This window comes from Erinaceus europaeus, chromosome 18 (assembly GCF_950295315.1).
Source record: "Erinaceus europaeus chromosome 18, mEriEur2.1, whole genome shotgun sequence".
Classification (NCBI taxonomy): domain Eukaryota; kingdom Metazoa; phylum Chordata; class Mammalia; order Eulipotyphla; family Erinaceidae; genus Erinaceus; species Erinaceus europaeus.
In genome coordinates, this window is record NC_080179.1 from 12,413,607 (window position 1) to 12,426,000 (window position 12,394).

The following is a 12,394-nucleotide window of genomic DNA, read 5'->3' on the forward strand; positions in this document are numbered from 1 at the left end:
TCTTGGATCTGTATTCTCCCCACCCACCCACCCCCGAGTCTTTTACTTTGGTGCAATACACTAATTCCAGTTCAGGTTCTACTTGTGTTTCCTTTTCTGATTTTGTTTTTCAACTTCTGCCTGAGAGTGAGATCATCCCATATTCATCCTTCTGTTTCTAACTATTTTTTCCATTTCCTATATTTCACAAATGAGTAAACCACCTAGTAGTTAGTTGTCTTTCTTCCATCCTTACTTCCTTCCCTAGGCACAGACCCCTCCAGTCTTCAATTTTTAATTTTCCTATTTCTTGGGTACAGGCAAAACTTAAACCTTTCCATTTGATTGAATCTATCCATCATTTTAGCAGTAGCATCAGGAGAGAGCTGTTCCTAACGTCTCTTCTAGGTGATGTTTAGGAATGAAACCTGACTGTTAGACTCATCTGTAGACTTTTAAAACTTTGTCATGTCTGGAGGTCTAGCCACAAGAGTTTCTGATCCGATTATTTTTTGAGAGGTTTGACATTAGATTTTTTTTTTTTTTTTCAATGCAATACCAAGGAATGAGCTCAGGGCATCTTCTTTGCAGTACTGCTGAGCTTTCTCCCTGCTGTATTTTGAGAGAGAGAGTAAAATACCTCCTTTACCATTTATGGAATTGCCTTGGGACTGTTCATGGTGCCCCTGCTTGGTGCCAGGAATTGAATCCAGGTCTTAATACATAGTAAGGCATATACTTTTACTCACCGAGCCACCTCTCATGCTCCTGACTTTTTTTTTAATCCGCTAAAGCTTCCCAGATAATTCTGTCTTGCAGTTTGCAAACTTTTGTAGTAAATCTTGAGCCTAGCTCACCAGGTAGGGGAGGCGCATTGCCATGTGTGTGGCTTATATTTGAACATCCACACAACATGGTAATGCCATGACACCAGGGCACACTCTAGGATTGTGGTGTCTTTCTCTCCTGTCTCTCTTTCTCTGAATGAGAGAGTTGGTCCTAAAGTAGTGAAATCACCACACACACAACAGACCCTGACTCTTCAAATAAATAAATAATTGAAGAAGATAAAGGTAGGTTTTTTTTATGTGTGTGAAGTGGTAAATGGAATAAAATTATTTTATGTAATTCTGTTTTGATCCAGATAATGAACTTTAAAATTTTTAGTCAGAGCAAATGCTTTTAATTTCTTTTTATTTATATTTTATTGACTTAATGAGTTATTTTAAGCCACCTTGTACAATACAGGGTAAAATTCTTTATATATAGGGAGCATTAAATAGGGGAAAAATGTGTGTGTGTGGGCGGGGTTGGTTTCTACCATCAGAGAATCTGAGTTTTGTTTCCTGGCTTGAAGGCACTTTTATCATCTGTTAATAAACTGCTAAAAACTGTGTGGGTTTATCAGTAGCATCCTAGAACCAAGTTTATATCTCCAACAATATGAGAGAGAGAGAGAGGGAGAGGGGGAGGGAGAGAGAGAGGAACACTGAGCAATCAAGCGTGTGACGCTACAAGACAGGAATTCCTGATATCTGGTTTATGACTTAACGATTCTGTCGTTCACTGTTTTTTTTTTTCTTTTTTTTACTTTTTTATATTTATTTATTTATTGCCTTCAGGGTTATCACTAGGGCTTGGTACCAGTACTACGAATCCACTGCTCTTGGAGGCCATTTTCCCCATTTTGTTGCCGTTGTTGTCACGATTGTTGTAGTTGTTATTGTTATTGTTGTCATAGCTGTTGTTGTTGGATAGGACAGAGAGAAATCGAGAGACAATGGGAAGACAGAGAGGGTGAGAGAAAGACACCTGCAGACCTGCTTCACTGCTTGCCAAGTTACTCCCTGCAGGTGGGGAGCTGGGGGCTCAAACTGTTATCTTTAGTCATATTCGCTTAACGCACTGCGCTACAGCCCCCTGTTCATTGTTTTTAATATTGAAGGACTAGAGATCTTCAAGTGGAAATTTTTATATTCAAATTTTTCAGCTGTCATACCACATTGTGTGTTAGTACTAAATAACCTTGCTAGACCTCTAAGCTGCTGGCTGTTCATATGTGTTTTTTCACAATTAAATAACAGGCTGGTTTTTAGGTAAATAATTGATGGACCTGAACCACACCAAATTGTGAAAAAACTGTTCATGGATTTATAGACGATTAAATGTGTCATGGAAATGAAAGGCCATTTGAACAACTGTCTTTATAGTTGCAGGAATTGAAACTCAGAGAGTAGATCAACTTATTAAGTATCACATTATTTTTTAGTAGAGGAACTGAAACTGGAATCTGTATTTCCTAAAAACAACCCAGAGGGTTTTTCTTTTTTTAATATACTTCAAGTGAATATACTGCAATTTGTCATGAGATGAGACTCTTAAAGTTAGAGTATAATGCAAAAATTACCCTTAGGAAGAGCCCAAGAAGTATCAAAGATTTACCTACTCTTTTCCCACAAACTTGGTAGGTTTCATTCCATTACTGGAATGTGTCATTAAAGCTGAGTTCCAGAAGATACAGTTGGTTTGCAGTTAAGTTTTATTACCAGATGCTCAGCAGAATGCCTACACTGTTAACAGAGGCTGACTGGGGCATTTCATTCCATTCATTTTCCATGTACACGTAGAAAGTACAATACGCAGCAAATACCCTACACTATTTATTTATTTTTCTTTCTGGTATATGTCCTACATATTATAGGAATAGTGTGATTCTAGTGTTAATTATGCATCATTACATAGCTGCCAGCTGAAGATTTTAGATGAAGAAGCTGAAAGAAGTCCTAGCAAGGCAAAATAATTAACTGGTTGCTTGATTTTATTCAGTGGTTTGCTAAAGTTGGGCCGTCTCCCATCCTTGTAAAAATTCCGGATTTCTTGACAGTGTGCCTGTTTGGATCAGCCTCCTAGAGCTCTGGCATTTGAAAACACAGTTGACACCTCTGTATCAGTATTTTTTATTTCACCAGACAACTAGAGTGTTTTTTTTGAGCTTTTCACTGCAACTCTGGAGAGCAGTTTATTAGGTGCAATAGTAAAAAAAAAAAAAAAAAAAAAAAAAATGAAGTCTTCTCCTTCAAAATGTCTGCCATTCAAAACTGCTTTAAGTTATATAGTCTCCCAACTTTTTAATGTGGAAAATATCAAATCTGCTTACCAGATTGAAAGAACTGTGTAGTAAACGACTTTCAGTGCCCATCACTTAGAAATCTGTACCAAATGCTACACTTTATTTGATCAGATTTGCATTCATTTATCTACTTTCCATTCTACTTTAATTCTTTTTAAGTTTATTTTTTGAGAGCCAGATGACCATTTTACCATATATGATTTTTAAAAAGTCACTGTTTTTTAAAATTTAATATTAATTTACAAAATTATAAGATAACAGGGATATAATTCCACACTGTTCTCCCCACCAGAGTTCTGTGTCCCTCATCCCCTCCATTGGAAACTGTAGTAGTTCTCTCAAGATCACAGATACGGGTTTACTATTATTTCTGTATCTACCTGCGTGTTTATCTGTCTATCTATCTATGTTTAAAGATATTTGCCCAATTTTTGCGGTGGTAATTGTGTGGAGTTGTACCCCTCCTACCCTATGGTTTTGTTAATTAATCCTTTCTTAAATAAAAAAAAAATTTAAAAAAAATAAAGATATTTGCCCAATTTTTAATGATCCTACCTTCCTTTCCTTACTACATTACACGGATGCCTACTACTACTTCTGAATGTCCTTCCTTTTTAACTCTTCTCTCTCTGGGTCCAGATGGAGTTGGAATTCAGAACCCTCTGGTCATCTTTCCCTAATATTTCTCCCTCTTCTGGGAGTATGGAACACAATTCTTCCTAGGATGCAGAAGGCAGGAGTTCTGGCTTCTGTAATTGCTTCTCCACTGGCATTTGTGAGTTCTAGCACAGTGTGAGCTAGTATTTTTTGTACAGACATATGCTTCGCTTTGCCTTACCTCTTTTTATGTTAGTTTTTACTTTGTGCTTTTATTTTTAAATTTTTATTTTTAGTGATGTCACAAGAGGTCTACCAAATTATGCATTTTCAGGGTTATAGTGTCATACTTGTTTATGTGTATGTGTGTGTGTCAGTCACGAGACCCACCACCAAAGTTCCTGAAAGCCCTCATTCCCTTCCCTCTGATAACCATCACAGCTCTCCAAAATCTAAGAGACTGCTGAGTTACCTTCTTTTGCAAGTTCGTTGCTTTGGTTATCCATATTCCACATATGAAAAAAAAAATCTAGTATTTATTGTTTCTTATTCTAAGAGGTTTTTCCCCCCTATATTCTACTGTTTGTCCCTGACTGTAGAAACACTACTATCATCTAGATTTTTAGCAATATTATCCTCATTCTTCTCTCTCCACTGATTGTGAGTTTAGTTGTAATGACTTTGAGATCTCTCGTGAGGTTACTGTCAATGCTTGAGGGAATAAGAGAAGGTTAGTAAAATCTCCTGATACTGAATTTAAATCACAGGGAAGTGTCTGCTGTTTATTATTATTATTTTAATCATGTATACTTGGGAGGATTTTGTATATGAAGATTTTTTTACCAACAATTTTAACTTCTTGTTTTGCAGGAAGATCATTAGAGATCTTCGAGTTAAGTTGATTTGTGTAACTAAAACAACATCAGTAAGATAACTAGGTGGCTTTGGTCTTTAGGATGGAATTTTTCCATATTTATTGGTGCACTTTACTGAATTCTAGAAAGTGTTTAGTCTGTACTTGAATCTAGAATAGCACACTTTCCAGTATTTAAGATAATAATTTTCTGGTGAGGGGTCTGGGCTGTAGTGCAGCGGGTTAAGTGCACATGGCACAAAGTGCAAGGACCAGCTTAAGGATCCCGGTTTGAGCCCCTGGCTCCCCACCTGCAGGGGGGTCACTTCACAGGCAGTGAAGCAGGTCTGCAGTTGTCTATCTTTCTCTCCCCCTCTCTGTCTTCACGCTCTTTCTCAATTTCTCTAAAATAGCCTCCAGGAACAGTGGATTCATAGTGTAGGCACTGATCCCCAGCAATAACCCTGGAGGCAAAATAATAATAATAATAATAGTAATAATAATAATAATCTTCTGGTGAAATCACAGAAAGTACAGAGAGCAAGGTAGAGCAGACAAGGTAAAATTCAAGCTTTGAGTTTATATGTGCAAAAGTTCCACCTTATTTCTTATGCCCCACCATGCCCCCGGAGCACAGAGAAGAGACCCATTTTCCAAAGATTTAATAATAGCTTATAAGCTTCAGTTTCCCCTTGCTGCAAACTATCGCTTTACAAACCTAATATTTCTGGCAGGAAGATGAGATGTGAGGACACAATGCACTTGACAATCATTAGTTTCCTGATGATTCACTGTGATCCTGTCTTACTGGGAAAGCAGTGGAGAGACTTGAGAGACTATTTGAATGTTGCTTTGGTTTATTCTTTTTTTTTATAAGACATTGACTACCCATGTTTTTATATTTCTGACCAAATTTGCTTGTAATTGTCAATATTTCCTGAAAAAGAAAAGTTGTTTGAATAAACTAAAGAATTTTGTTTGTTGACAATGAAAACCAAGCCACGTGAGATTAATTTTACTCTCTATATGATTAAGCTATAAACATCATTTAGAACTATAGAGATATGAAGTTTTTAAAATGATATTTTCCAATTCTGTTTCATTTCAGTGAAAAGTGTAAGGCCAGAGGATTCACCGTAATTGTGGACGGCAGAAAATCACAGTGGAACGTGGTGAAAACAGTCGTCTTAATGCTACAGGTAATTTTAGATCTGACTATCCAGCAGTGGCGTTCTTTTCCAGTAGCAGGTCAAGCTGATAATGGTCAGCGCCTTTCATTTATTGGCTGTGCTCTGATTTTTTTCAGCGGGGACTGAGTTCTGCTTTGCACAGATTACTATTGGGCTATTTAAATTCGGTTCTTCTAGTTTTGACTTTGAGTAGTAAAACTAATTTCATTCTAATTCTAAAGACTTGTAAATGACTACAAGTAATGTTATGTTAAGCACACTAAACTGTTGACCAGTGGACCTGAGTGTGTGATAGCTGATGTTATCAGACTTAGCTGGGTGGATTTACAATGTAGTATCTGCATCATCGCCCTTATATGTAGATGTGGACCGATGGGTCTAACTGGGAAAGCATCTCAACTCATTCTCATAGTTTTCTCCCCACCTTTCTCTTTCTCCCCAAAACAAACAAACAAAAAAACCCACCAGGATTCCTGATGTTCTTCTCGTTCATTCCTAATCCAGAAGAGGTTTATTTAACAGCTCTACGGAGTCTTTAGTAATTTACAAATTAAAATTTAACACACACCTGCAGTTACAAAGTCCTTGATCAGATTGCATTTTTGTGCTTAGTTTGCTTGTTTTCCTTCCAGAATGTCCTCATGATCCCAACACGTAGTTGGTACCTAGTAAATATTTGTTGATTTCTTATAAGGATACTGAGGATTTTATGACTGGAACTGAAATAATAAAACATTTGAGTGATTTAAAGAAGGAAGATTAATCTTATGTACCTAGGGTTCTTAGAATGGAGTCTAGAGACCATTAAAGTTAAATGAGTTATACACTGGAGAGACAGTATAATGATTATGCAAAGAGACTCATGCCTGAGGCTCCCAGGTCCCAGGTTCAATCCCCACACCACCATATGCCAGTTCCCCATACCACCATATGCCAAAGCTGAGTGGTGCTCTGGTTAAACAAATAAGTGTGTAAGGAAATTAATAAATGAAATGTTTAAAAATGAGTTATAGTAGATTTTTTAATTTTAATGAGCAAAAGTGAAAACGCCAGTTTTTGGCAGAGGTGTTACCTCAGCCAAAGTGAAGCAGATACCATGAAAGAAGTTCATCTTGGACCAACTTGGGGGCAATAAGATTGGCAGTAACAGAAGAGAGTGAGGTTTGGCCTCAACTGTTCATCATTAGGCTCCTTCTTTTGGGTTGTCAAGAACATAACTCCTGAAACATCAGTTGTTAACAGCAAGCAAAATGATGTCCTTTAGTAATGTTTCTTGTCAGATGGGATCCCAGCACTTTCACATCTCAAAACCTGAAGATTAATTCTTCTCTGTAAAGTTGTTAAAATAACAGCAAGGTGAGAAGTCCATTAATCATGACCTTGTGTTCTTCCTTTCATCTTATCATTTAACTGTCTCACAGATGAGCTGTTGGGGACTTGCTGTTTGAACGGGACTTTGATCAGTGGCAGTGTTGAAGAACAGTCAATGGATGATTTAATCTCCCTCTTGCGATTTCTTTTCTGATAGGTATTTTAACAACTTTTGGATTTACTACTAGCAAACATTTTTCAGAAGTTGCCTTGGCCTTTGTTTATTCTTAGTCAGCTTCTACATAAAAAAAGTTGTTCATTCCTTCTGTTTCAGAAGATTCTGGTAGCTGTTCCTTGGAACTTGAGAGCTCAGCATTGGCTCTGCCTGTAGGCAGTATTCTCTAGAATGAGTGGCTTAGTCTCTTTTTTCTCGCTTTCTTTCTCTCTTTTTTTCCTCAATTTTAAAAAGTAATAAAAGAATTGTAAAATAATGATATAATGCTTTATGATAAAACAATAACTTTGAGTGATTTAAAAATAGTCTCTACAAATCAATATATGAATAAAACTCAACCCACCTTAAATTTGCCAGCTTCTGTGATGAATATTTTGACACCATTGAATTTACTTTACTTACTGTTGATGTTAGGAAGTACCAGATGTCATGTGTGCCCAATGACATGTTTAAGTTCAGATGTTTTCTATTTCCCCTAATTAATGTTAAGATTATTAACCATATTAAAAGTAATTTGTTATTATACAGTTATGTCTTATGTAATTTAGGACACTAGTTGACTCCCCAAGTTTATAAAGTAATTTTTATTGGAACACAACCATTCCCGTTCACTTACTTACTATGTCAGCTTTCACATTATAGTAGCACAGCTGAAAACAGTTGTCTCAAAGATTATAGACTTCCATGCTTAAAATATTTTTTTCCCTTGTTGTTTATTGTTGCTATTATTGTTGTCATTGTTGGATAGGACAGAGAGAATTGGAGAGAGGAGGGGAAGACAGAGAGGGGGAGAGAAAGACACCTGCAGACCTGCTTCACCTCTTGTGAAGCGACTCCCCTGCAGGTGGGGAGCTGGGGGCTTGAACCGGGATCCCTATGCCGGTCCTTGTGCTTCACACCACGTGCGCTTAACCCGCTGCGCTACCACCCGATCCCCCTAAAATATTTTCTAAACCTTCAGAAGGGGTTTACTGATCCCTAGTCCAGAGTACATAAAATGATGTAGCAGACTTTAGAGTCAGACAGGCTTCTATTCCAATACCATCACTTAATATGGCTGTTATCTTGGCCAAGTTATTCTAGTTCTCTGTTGCACAATGAACTCTTCTGTAAAGTTGGAAGAATGAGACAGTGTAACATCACTACAACATTCACAAATGCTATGAAGAAAAATGTAGTGGTGGAAAAGAAAACTGAGTCAGATCTGTGCTACTTTAGATAAAGTGGGCAAGAAATGTTTCTGCAGAGAGATTTGAATAGGATCCCATATAAACCAAGGAAACATCTCTAGACAGAGTAAACATGCAGGGCTAGGCCCTGGAGTGGCACAGGTCACATTCTAGAAGCAGCAAGGAGGTAGGAGCATATATGCAGAGGGGAGAAATCCGAGAGGTCATGGACTCTTGAGCTTGGAGGGTCTTCTAGACTCTGGTAAGGAGTTTCAGTTTTATTCTGATCATGAGAAAATGTGACTCAAGATATATTAAGTGGGAAGTTCAAAAAAAATTATTAGTTTGGAGATTAGTATTGAGTAGTTAGTAGAAGTGGTTAGATTTAGTACATGCTTTAAAGATAAACTCTATGGGGACATGCTTATAAAATATGTATTGAGTATGTATTAACTCAGCGAATACTAATTTCCATTCTTTTTAGGTAATATGGATAACTGTATCTAATAAGGGCAAAGAGTACTTAATAGAGCCAGTGCAGTGTGGACAGCATGCTGCGTTGCCCTGTGCTCGACCCAGGTTCAAACCTGCCCCCCGCCCACGGCCTTGAAGGAAGCTTCTGTGCTGTGGTCCTCCATCCATTCTACCTCCCTCACTCTCTGCTCTCTATCTAAATATATATATTTGTAAGACAAGATGTTAACTGTCTTCTTTGAGTTAATAATCATGTAGAATCTTTGCTTTTTGCATAATACCTAATAGATAATTACTTGGTGAGAAAATTGAATTTATGTTATTTGAAGATTCCCCCCCCCCAAGATTATTGTGTAAGAAAAAATTTCATATCATGCGGGGGGAAAAAACAAATCTAATAATTTCTCAACAAAAAATTAAGACTTGCAATTTAATCTAATTTGATCCTTAGTAGAGATAGTCAGTAAAACACAAAAGTAACACACATCTACTGAGTAGATTACATTGCTTTGTTTTAAAATATGTTCTGAGTGAGCTTGTATTCCAGTTAGTCCTTTGCTGCCATGCACATTTTGAAATTTGGAATATTTCTTCTATTTTATTATTTTCCAGAGTTTCTTAGTCATCTTAAAGAATATCTAGTAATTTATAACTTTAGTGAATCTTCTTTTACATGTGGAATGAATATATATATATATATATATATATATATATATATATATATATATATATATAAATTTGTTTGTTTTTTTGCAGAATGTTGTTCCAGCTGAAGTGTCCCTTGTTTGTGTTGTGAAGCCAGATGAGTTCTGGGATAAGAAAGTGACACATTTCTGTTTTTGGAAAGAAAAAGATAGACTTGGCTTTGAGGTAAATATGTTCTATAAACCAGAAGTGTTTTATGTCTTTAAAAATCACACCATGAGGGGCTGGGTGGTGGCTCACCTGGCTGAGCACACGTGCTACAATGTGTAAGAACACGGATTCAACTCTCGGTCCCCACCTGCAGGGGGAAAGCTTTGCGAGTGGTGAAGCAGGGCTATAGGTGTCTGTCTCTATCCCTCTCTCTCTCCCCTCCCCTCTTGGTTTTTGGCTGTCTCTATCCAATAAATAAATTAAGATAATTAAAAAAAAAGTTAAGATTTTTTTTTTTTAAATTACACCATGTTGGTATTCTTTTGTATGTTCATTATAGCGTACCAAACAGTGTTTAGTCAGTGCTAATCAACCACTAGTACAAAGTTACATGCCGGATGAATCATGCTTATTTTTTTAAAGTCAAGTATTGCATCAACAAATGCTCTTATCATTTTCACTTACATTATTCTTTGTTAATTCATCTGAATAAATATAATCTTTCAGTTGAATGTAGATATGTATATGTTCTTATAAAGGGTATACATTTAACTATACTAGGAAGTCCTAGACATTTAGCAATTAAAGTTAGAACTGATTTTGTATGATATGACATAATTAAGATTTGATAGTATCTGCTTTGGTATTGCTGTATGAGCATGGATAGCCATTCTCTTATTTGATATTATTTTTTCTACTTTTCTTCTGTGAAAGTCATCTTACTATACATGAGGAGAAAATTGCGAGGTGAGCTACAAATTTAAACAGTTCTGTGACATTTTCTATTTCACAACCTATTAATTCCAGCTTCCCAACTGGAGAGTTCATAGATGTTGAACTTCACAAATTGGTTAACTAAAGTGTGGAAGCATTAAAAGTCTAATTTTCTTTGGTGGTGGGGCAGTGTGGAACTATACCCTGTGATTGTATACTCTTGTTAATCACTAGTAAATCACTAATAATAAAATTTTAAAAGATATATTTAAAAAAGGAAAGTCTGGCTGCAACCTTGTAGGATAAAATCCTTAGAACACTTGTAAGAATCATTCAGTAGCAGTTCATTTGCTTCTTGCCATGCTATAATCATCTTTTTTTCCCCCAATAAAATCACCATCTGTGTATTTTTCATATGGAGGAAAGGTTATCAAGGTGTATTAGAAAGATTCAAGGGGTAGATAGCATTATGGTTAAGCAAAGAGACTCGCACCTGATGCTCAAAGTCCTGGGTTCAATGAGCCACACCACCAGAAACCAGAGCTGAGCATTGCTCTGGTTAAAAAAAAAAAAAAAAAAAAAAAGGATAAAATAAAAAAAATAATAATTAAAAAAAAGATTCAAGAAAACCCAGTTAGGGACTATGAAATAAGCTTACTGGGTAGAGTGAGCACTAAGGCCCCAGGTTTGGAGTCCATGTCACACACAGGAGTGCCATGCACAGCAGAGGCTGTGATGTCTCTCCTCTCTCATTTTCATTTCTGTCTCTTTGTCTTCGTTTAAATATAGAGTCTGCTGGAAGCAATAGAATTCTGTAGGTGTGGAGCCCCAGTGCACCAAAAAGTAAAGCCTAACTGGCTCTTGCATGAAGTTAAGAGGTAACTTGAAATGCCTTACAATCTTTGTGAGGGGCCAGGTGGAGGTGCACCTGGTTATGCACAGACATTACAGTGCACAGGGACTAGGGTTCAAGCCCCTGGTCCCCATCTGCAGGGGCAGAACTTCACAAGTGGTGAAGTAGGGCTGCAGATGTCTCTCTCCCTCTCTCACCCTCCCCTCTAAATTTTTCTCTGTCTCTATCTAACAAAAAAAAAAGTGTTTTTTTCTTCACTGTAACATTTAAGCTATAATTTATATATAATAAAAATCATCACTGTATTTTACAGCAAAGCAAAAGATTTTGTGCCAGGAGGGTAGAGAGGAGGTAAAGAGGGTCGTGGGCCTGGAGCTTGATAGTGGGAAAGAGCCTAAAGGTGAACGTAGTTAGCCGATACTTATCACAGGGAGAAGAGAAATAGTATCCGGGTGTCAACCACCGTTCTTTTTTTATTTTTAATTTTTTTTTAACCAGAGCACTGTTCAGCTCTGGCTTATGGTGGTGCGGGGGGATTGAACCTGGGAATTCAGAGCCTCAGGCATGGGAGTCTCTTTGCATAACCATTACACTATCTACCCCTTCCCAACAAACTGTTCTTTAAATCATTATCCCCCCCCCCAAGAAAATGATTTTTTAAAATTCATTTTTAATTTTTTATTAGTGATTTAATAATGATGAACAAGATTTTTCAAAAATATTTATTCCCTTTGTTTTTTTTATTGTTGTAGTTATTGTTATTGATGTCATTGTTGTTGGATAGGACAGAGAGAAATGGAGAGAGGAGGGGAAGACAGAGGGGGAAAGGCACCTGCAGACCTGCTTCACTGCTTGTGAAGTGACACTTCCCTGCAGGTGGGGAGCTGGGACTCAAACCAGCATCCTTATGCCAGTCCTTGAGCTTTGCGCCATGTGTGCTTACCCGCTGCGCTACCTCCCAACTCCCAAGAAAATACTTTTTTTAAAAAAACACTTTTAGTATACTGTTCTATAACTGATGACAACCACAAGTG

General features: G+C 37.1%; 1 protein-coding gene across 1 annotated transcript in view; it reads left to right on the top strand.

Moving 5' to 3' along the window:
• The window catches only part of SESTD1 (SEC14 and spectrin domain containing 1), a 110,606-nt gene that overhangs the window by 47,556 nt on the left and 50,656 nt on the right, over positions 1–12,394 (top strand). The window contains exons 4-5 of the mRNA XM_060177633.1: positions 5,668–5,758; positions 9,695–9,808. Of these exons, the coding sequence (XP_060033616.1) occupies positions 5,668–5,758; positions 9,695–9,808 (205 nt within the window). The remainder of the gene's footprint in view (positions 1–5,667; positions 5,759–9,694; positions 9,809–12,394) is intronic.